This window comes from Entelurus aequoreus, linkage group LG27 (assembly GCF_033978785.1).
Source record: "Entelurus aequoreus isolate RoL-2023_Sb linkage group LG27, RoL_Eaeq_v1.1, whole genome shotgun sequence".
Lineage (NCBI taxonomy): Eukaryota > Metazoa > Chordata > Actinopteri > Syngnathiformes > Syngnathidae > Entelurus > Entelurus aequoreus.
The window spans coordinates 31,794,239-31,803,355 of record NC_084757.1 but is presented as its reverse complement, the minus strand read 5'-3'; the positions used below and the strand labels follow the sequence as shown (position 1 = coordinate 31,803,355).

The 9,117-nt window shown below is 42.1% G+C and overlaps 1 protein-coding gene across 1 annotated transcript; it reads left to right on the top strand.

Annotated features, from left to right (window-relative positions):
* The first annotated feature begins 1,378 nt into the window (after positions 1-1,378).
* Positions 1,379-6,428, top strand: LOC133644694 (zinc finger protein OZF-like). Its single transcript, XM_062039389.1, has 2 exons — positions 1,379-1,788; positions 4,824-6,428. Exons 1-2 carry the CDS (start codon positions 1,551-1,553, stop codon positions 5,633-5,635), a joined length of 1,050 nt encoding a protein of 349 aa, XP_061895373.1. The 5' UTR covers positions 1,379-1,550; the 3' UTR covers positions 5,636-6,428.
* The last annotated feature ends 2,689 nt before the right edge of the window (positions 6,429-9,117 follow it).

Below are 9,117 nucleotides of genomic sequence, written 5' to 3'. Positions count from 1 at the left end.
CCAGTCCTCAGTCCACGTCTGTTTCATTGACCCAACCTGAGCATTGACTTGATGTTCAGAAACAGTAAGTGCTTCTTGTTGGGGCAGTCGTACAGACACAATCTACATGACCACTAATGTAATACTTTCAAAGTGACAAATTGTCGATACTTGTAATTGAAAATTGTTGGAAACGTCACCTTGAAATCACCTCAAACAGAGACGCTGATGCTTGGGCAGTCCATAAGTGCTTCTCTTTGGGGTTGTTTCGGGTGTGGACTCTCACAAAACATTTGCCCTTGTGTTTAATGCTCTGAATTGTTCACCAATACTTCCCAAACAAAAGTGCTGACCTGATTTTTACTGCAGTAAGTGCTTTTTGTTGGGGTAGTGTTTTTGAGTACCTCGTCAAGAAAATAACCTACAGTTCACGTCTGTTTCATTGACCCAACCTGAGCATTGACTTGTTGTTCAGAAACAGTAAGTGCTTCTTGTTGGGGCAGTCGTACAGACACAATCTACATGACCACTAATGTCATACTTTCAAAGGGATACATTTTCGATAAATGTAATGAAAATTTTTTCGAAATATTCCCTTGAAATCACGTAGGTCTAGATTCCATTAAACATTTAGCGCTCACATTTAAATATAGATTTACATTGAAAATTTAGCACTCACATTTAGATATAGATTTAGATTCAAGATTTAGATTTGAAATTAAGATTTAGATTGAATATTTAGCATTCACATTTAGATATAGATTTAGATTTAAGATTTAAATTTATATTGAAGATTTAGCACTCACATTTAGATATACATTTAGATTTAACATGTAGGTTTGAATTTAAGATTTAGGTTTAGTTTTAACATTTGGCGCTCACATCTAGATTTAGATTTAGAAGACATAGGTTTAGATTAACATTTAGATTTAATATATAGGTTTAGATTTAATGTTTAGCACTCACATTTAAATTTAGATTCAAGATTTAGGTTTAGTTTTAAGATTTAGGTTTAGATTTAACATATAGATTAACATTTAAGATTTATGTTTAGATTCAACATTTAGATATAATATTTAGAGACAACATTTAAATGTGATAAAAATGGTATTTCTCTAAATTAGGGCAGCTCAGAAAGAGTGATTTAAATACAAAAATAAGCCCAAAATTACTGGCATTTGTTTTGATAGAGTTACAATTCCACAAAAATGAAGTAAGGACAAGGCATTGCTTTTAATTTCATACAGTATTAGTTTTTACAGTGTAAGTACATGACTATAGCCCATGTGACATACTCCTGTGCAGTAGATGGCAGTATGCACCTTTCATGTCATTGCTGCAAGCTGCCGTTAAACTAAAGGAAGAATTAGTCAAAGGTTCTTTGATATCAAAGAGCTGCTACTTCAAAGAGCAGGATCTTTTAAAGCCGGATCGTTCGCGAACGACCCATCACTCGGTGTTGGCAGCAAATGGTAACAACGTCTTCATCTCATCTCTTTTTGCACTCCAACTAATTACTTACTTACTTACTTTTAAAATCAGCTTTTCATTCCGCGTCTTACATTTAAAACATGAGCCAAGACATAAAGCCGGAAGTTAGCAACACGCTGGAAAAAATGTGCGAATTCCAAAAGGTGAGAAAGTTGATGGAGGAGCGACTAAATGTTACTGCTGAAGAAATATTTGGAGTGTTGGAAAGAACCATAGCAGAGTACGAGGAGGAACTTTCTAGGACAAAGGAGGAGAACAAACGTCTACAAGAACTACTGGATGCTGTTTTCAAACCTCAAGTTGTGCTACACAGAGCAGGTTTGTTTATTTGACATTGTCTTCATGATGATTATCCTGTAGAAACAAGATTGTTTCTTTTAGATTTGTTTGTGTTTTATAACAGTCAGAAAAGAAAACTTCAGTCCAGAACAATTGGGAGATGACACCTTTTTAAAATGAGTGATTTATCTAGTTTCTATTTGACATAAAAATCATTGTGTTGAAAGCCTCTGCATGAATTTAGATATAGAAACAAGTTGCAAGGTTATAAATGTATGAATGGCTTTGATGTGTATATCTGGAGCTTTGTTTAAAATGAAAAATTATATTTTGTGTATTTTAAACATGACATGAGGGAAGAAGTTTCTATTTTAACTCAGTTACATACTCAGATTTGTTCCCTCCTGTTTGAAACTCTTCAATAATATATATTTGTATTCAGTCACGTGACTTCTTCCGGGGAAGTGAAAAATGTGGTGGTCAACCAAGCCAAGATGGCTGTTGTGCAGCAACCTGTGCGCGAACTCTCTGAGTACACAAAGGGCCTAGATCAGGGGTGTCAAACATACGGTCCACGGGCCGGATCAGGCCCTCCAACAGGTTTTATCCGGCCCGCGGGATGAGTTTGCTAAGTACACAAATGAGTCAACATTTTTGAATGAAAGAAACTGCTGTTCTAAATGTGTCCTCTAGATGTCACAATAGCAATTATTTGTATCTTTGTAGATGATGCTACATATGTAAAAAAACACATGATGTTAGTGCACCAGTCGGGCAAAATGAGCACACTACATAAATAACATGCTGTAATTTTTTTGATATTATTTTTTTATCTTGATAGATTGAAAATTAAAGGCCTACTAAAAGCCACTACTACCGACCACGCAGTTTGATAGTTTATATATCAATGATGAAATCTTAACATTGCAACACATGACAAAGCTGTAGGTGGGATCGGTGTATTAGCGGCTGGCTGCAGCAACACAACCAGGAGGACTTTGAGTTGGATAGCAGACGCGCTATCCGACGCTAGCCGCCGACCGCATCGATGATCGGGTGAAGTCTTTCGTCGCGCCGTCGATCGCTGGAACGCAGGTGAGCACGGGTGTTGATGAGCAGATGAGGGCTGGCGTAGGTGGAGAGCTAATGTTTTTAGCATAGCTCTGTCGAGGTCCCGTAGCTAAGTTAGCTTCAATGGCGTCGTTAGCAACAGCATTGCTTGGCTTCGCCAAAAATACAAATCTGTGATCCACAATATATAAAAAGGAGAAAGTGTGGAATCCAATGAGCCAGCTTGTACCTAAGTTACGGTCAGAGCGAAAAAAGATACGTCCTGCACTGCACTCTAGTCCTTCACTCTCACGTTCCTCATCCACGAATCTTTCATCCTGGCTCAAATTAATGGGGTAATCGTCGCTTTCTTGGTCCGAATCTCTCTCGCTGCTGGTGTAAACAATGGGGAAATGTGAGGAGCCTTTCAACCTGTGACGTCACGCTACTTCCGGTACAGGCAAGGCTTATTTTATCAGCGACCAAAAGTTGCGAACTTTATCGTCGATGTTCTCTACTACAGTAAATCCTTTCAGAAAAAATACGGCAATATCGCGAAATGATCAAGTATGACACATAGAATGGATCTGCTATCCCCGTTTAAAATAAGAACATTTCATTTCAGTAGGCCTTTAACACCAATGAGTTGAATGATGAACATTATCACATAATTGATTCTGAAAGTGTAAAAAACACAAATAAAGATAGGATACTATTAACTGCAACATGTGTGTTATGATCCGCTGCCCGGATCATATTTATGTTTGTTTTCTAGTCATTTGTGTTTTTCTGCTAGTCTTGGACTCCTTCTTAGTATCTGTTTAAGCACCTCTGAGTTTGGTTACCATAGTAACTAATTACGTTCACCTGCCGCTGGGGTTCCCGACACGCACCTGTTGGTCATCATTGACATTATTATTTAAAGCCTGCCTTCTCAGTCAGTCGTTCTGGCTTCTTTGTTTTGCATCCCGCGACTGCCACGTAGGTTTGTTCTCGTTTCCTAACTCCTGCTAGTAGTTACTATCTGTGCTAAGTGTTAGCCTTAGCTTCCGGTGCGCTCGGCACCTCGTCCTGTCGGGTTGTTTTCTGTTTTGTACCAGTTTTGTGTTATTGGATAATTAAATCATGTCTTTACCTGCAAGTCCTGTCCGGTTTTCGTCCTTTGCATCTTGGGAGAACAAAAATCCCGTAGAACCATGCATCCAGAACGTGACAATGTGTGTGTAAGAAAAACATTAATTATTTGTACAATTTCAGAATGTGTTTGTTCTATTTTTAAACAAAGAAAACAATCTGCAGTTGTCTTTATTTTCAAGTTATCTTGCCGTTATTTTACCAGTCCGGCCCACTTGGGAGTAGATTTTTCTCCATGTGGCCCCCCATGTAAAATTAGTTTGACACCCCTGGCCTAGATCTTCCTGCGAAAAGCAGATACGAGAAAAAATCTAACTATGAAACGGAATAGATCCCTAAAGATTTGTTGAGTAATATCAAGGATTATCCGTCGGTCGCGTTCCAAGACATGTGGAACTATCTTGAGTTCCAGACGTCATTCTACACGACAAAGGAGATGAAAGCTTAAAAAGGCATGAATGGCTACAATTTATTTGTGTGTGGCTGGGTCAAGTAAAATAGTATCAAGACTCTCACGGATAAATCATGCATGGTTTTTGTTCGGGTAAGGTTGGATTTTATCATTCAACTTTGTGTCTTGCGAGGACGCGTCCATGTAAACAAACAATGACTAGGACCCGACAGCTGCCACCCGTGACTGCATATCCATTTAACTAACTAACTATTATTCAATCATCACCATATTTCATGTTTGTCCTGTTGTTGGTTAATAAAAGTCCACAACCATCAAAGACTTCCAGTAAGATGTCTAATAAGAGCTATAAATGATGTAGATATTATAGTTTGTATGCATTTATTTGATTAGGCCAACCTCACATAATGTGGATCGTTGGCATAAGAGCTGCAAACTAAAATACAGTAACGCCTCATTTGTGTTCTATGTTCTGCAGACGTCCAGCAGGTGTCAGCGGGGAGTCATGAAGAGGAGTGGCACACCAGTGTGGGACAGAAGGAGCTACAGGCCCCCTCCCACATTAAAGAGGAGCAGCCCTGGGAGCAGCTTCATGATGAAGATGAAGCTCAGTCCTTACAGCTTCATCACAGTCAAAGTGAGGAGAACAGAGGGGCGGAGCTTGTAACTCAACACATCACAGAAGCTGATGGAGAGCATTGTGAAGATATAAACTCACAACCAGACAGCATCTTTGCTCCATTGTCAGACATGGACGACATGATGTCAGACTCTTCTGATCACAGTGACCACATCCAAAAACCTTTGGAGAGTAAACATGACTCTAAAGGTGATACGACACATCACACTAACAACAAACACTTTGACTGCTCTGAATGTGGAAAATCATTTAGACAGAAGAGTAATGTTACAGTACACATGAGAATACATACTGGAGAAAAACCTTTTACTTGCTCTGTTTGTAAGAAGAGTTTCTCCCAAAAGCATGCCATGACCACACACATGAGAACACACACTGGTGAGAAACCTTTTACTTGCTCAACTTGTGGTAAAAGATTCAACAGCAAGAATGACATGATTAGACACATGAGAACACACACAGGTGAGAAACCTTTTACTTGCTCTGTTTGTAAGAAGAGTTTCTACAGAAAGAACAACATGACCGCACACATGAGAACACACACTGGAGAGAAACCATTTAGTTGCACTGTGTGTGATAAAATATTCAGGTTTAAGCAGCAGGTCAGTCAACACAAGTGTGTAACAGCCATGGAAGCTGCAGGGATTTAAAAACACTTAAACAGTGATTGTGCTAAATGTACTTTAAAAACACAGCATGTTTAATATGAATGTATATTTTATGTTGTATGTAGTGATTTTCATTATCTATCGTTATATGTTGTCCTGTAATTACTTTTTAAGTTGTGTGCAGTTATTGAATAATATATATGTAGCTACTATTTTATTATATTTTATTATATTTTCTCATTGATATTTTCATTTGTTTTTTTCACACGTTTCCAAATTGCATTTTATTGATGTTATTATAATAATAATAATAATAATGGATTAGATTTATATAGCGCTTTTCTAGACACTCAAAGCGCTTCACAGAGAAGTGAGAACCCATCATTCATATTTACAACTCATTCATTCATCATTCATTCTCCGGTGTGAGCGGCACCGGGGGCAAGGGTGAAGTGTCCTGCCCAAGGACACAACGGCAGCGATTTTGGATGGTAAGAGGCGGGGAGCGAACCTGCAACCCTCAGGTTTCTGGCACGGTTGCTCTACCCACTACGCCATACCGCCCCCCGAATATAATTAAAAGTATGAAATAATAAAATTGTTAACAAAATTTGGACTAGATTAGTAGCATTGTTACATCATGAATGTTAACTACTGCAAAACATCAACCGAAGAAGAAAAATGCTGAAGTTAGCAACACATCACTGAACTTTAGAGCCATCGTGAGTGGAGTTGGTGGTTTTTATTGCTGCATTTGTACTTATTTCACCATACATTTCACTTTTAATCCTAAAGTCTTCTTCAAATATATTGTTGTAGGCTTCTAAGATTTGTGTTTCTGATGTGTAAAGTCTGTGGAAAGGGTTGTTGTCCTTGTGGATCCAATTGTTTACTTGCACATATACATCTTCATCATCATCATCACCATCATCAGACGTTACCGGTCCACTATGGACAAAACCTTAGCATTAATGTTTTAATATAAGTGTGACTTCATTATTCCTTGTTAATAAGACTAAAAATACAGACTTAAGCACTGTATTAGAGTGCCTCTTGTAGTACTCCAACTCGCCACACTGTGAGAAATGGGGGCGATCGTGAGCTAGCAGATGCATTTTGCTATCATGTTTTATCAGCGAGGAAGAGAGCATTTGTGTTTACTTTTTTGTCAGAGCCAAGTTTTAATGCTCTGCTGAATAAATGAATCACTACGGCTGCCAATATGGAGGATTATATATATTTAAGAACAAATTATTTCCTTAACTGGTAGCAAAATGACTCCACAAAAAGTGAACCAACAGCAGGACTCAGTAAATATTTTCTTAATTTACTAATAATTAACTATAAAGAGTAGCATGACAGTGGAAATTTCACAAGAGTTCACCGAAAATTGGAAATTGGGAATGCTACATAAAATTCTTTAGTGATGTTTAAGATGCAGATGAACGAGGTGGAACCGTGCAGTTAAAAAAGGGATATTTGTTGATAAACAAACAAAAACCGAGAGCAACAGGGAACTATGCAGAAAACAAAACAAACTGCTGAAACCCAGGCCTTTTCAGCATCCACACTTATAACAATTGATTCAATGTTCCATCCATCCATCCATCCATCTTCTTCCGCTTATCCGAGGTCGGGTCGCGGGGGCAGCAGCCTAAGCAGGGAAGCCCAGACTTCCCTCTCCCCAGCCACTTCGTCTAGCTCTTCCCGGGGGATCCCGAGGCGTTCCCAGGCCTGCCGGGAGACATAGTCTTCCCAACGTGTCCTGGGTCTTCCACGTGGCCTCCTACCGGTCGGACGTGCCCTAAACACCTCCCTAGGGAGGTGTTCGGGTGGCATCCTGACCAGATGCCCGAACCACCTCATCTGGCTCCTCTCGATGTGGAGGAGCAGTGGCTTTACTTTGAGCTCCTCCCGGATGACAGAGCTTCTCACCCTATCTCTAAGGGAGAGACCCGCCACCCGGCGGAGGAAACTCATTTCGGCCGCTTGTACCCGTGATCTTGTCCTTTCGGTCATAACCCAAAGCTCATGACCATAGGTGAGGATGGGAACGTAGATCGACCGGTAAATTGAGAGCTTTGCCTTGCGGCTCAGCTCCTTCTTCACCACAACGGACCGATACAGCGCCCGCATTACTGAAGACGCCGCACCGATCCGCCTGTCGATCTCACGAACCACTCTTCCCTCACTCGTGAACAAGACTCCGAGGTACTTGAACTCCTCCACTTGGGGCAAGATCTCCTCCCCAACCCGGAGATGGCACTCCACCCTTTTCCGGGCGAGAACCATGGACTCGGACTTGGAGGTGCTGATTCTCATCCCAGTCGCTTCACACTCAGCTGCGAACCGATCCAGTGAGAGCTGAAGATCCTGGCCAGATGAAGCCATCAGGACCACATCATCTGCAAAAAGCAGAGACCTAATCCCGCAGCCACCAAACCGGATCCCCTCAACGCCTTGACTGCGCCTAGAAATTCTGTCCATAAAAGTTATGAACAGAATCGGTGACAAAGGGCAGCCTTGGCGGAGTCCAACCCTCACTGGAAACGTGTCCGACTTACTGCCGGCAATGCGGACCAAGCTCTGACACTGATCATACAGGGAGCGGACCGCCACAATCAGACAGTCCGATACCCCATACTCTCTGAGCACTCCCCACAGGACTTCCCGAGGGACACGGTCGAATGCCTTTTCCAAGTCCACAAAGCACATGTAGACTGGTTGGGCAAACTCCCATGCACCCTCAAGGACCCTGCCGAGAGTATAGAGCTGGTCCACAGTTCCACGACCAGGACGAAAACCACACTGTTCCTCCTGAATCCGAGGTTCGACTATCCGGCGTAGCCTCCTCTCCAGTACACCTGAATAGACCTTACCGGGAAGGCTGAGGAGTGTGATCCCCCGATAGTTAGAACACACCCTCCGGTTCCCCTTTTTAAAGAGAGGAACCACCACCCCGGTCTGCCAATCCAGAGGTACCGCCCCCGATGTCCACGCGATGCTGCAGAGTCTTGTCAACCAAGACAGCCCCACAGCATCCAGAGCCTTAAGGAACTCCAGGCGGATCTCATCCACCCCCGGGGCCCTGCCACCGAGGAGCTTTTTAACTACCTCAGCAACCTCAGCCCCAGAAATAGGAGAGCCCACCACAGATTCCCCAGGCACTGCTTCCTCATAGGAAGACGTGTTGGTGGTATTGAGGAGGTCTTCGAAGTATTCCCTCCACCGATCCACAACATCCGCAGTCGAGGTCAGCAGAACACCATCCTCACTATACACGGTGTTGATAGTGCACTGCTTCCCCTTCCTGAGGCGGCGGATGGTGGTCCAGAATCGCTTCGAAGACGTCCGGAAGTCGTTTTCCATGGCTTCCCCGAACTCCTCCCATGTCCGAGTTTTTGCCTCCGCGACCGCTGAAGCCGCACACCGCTTGGCCTGTCGGTACCTGTCCGCTGCCTCAGGAGTCCTATGAGCCAAAAGAACCCGATAGGACTCCTTCTTCAGCTTGACGGCATCCCTCA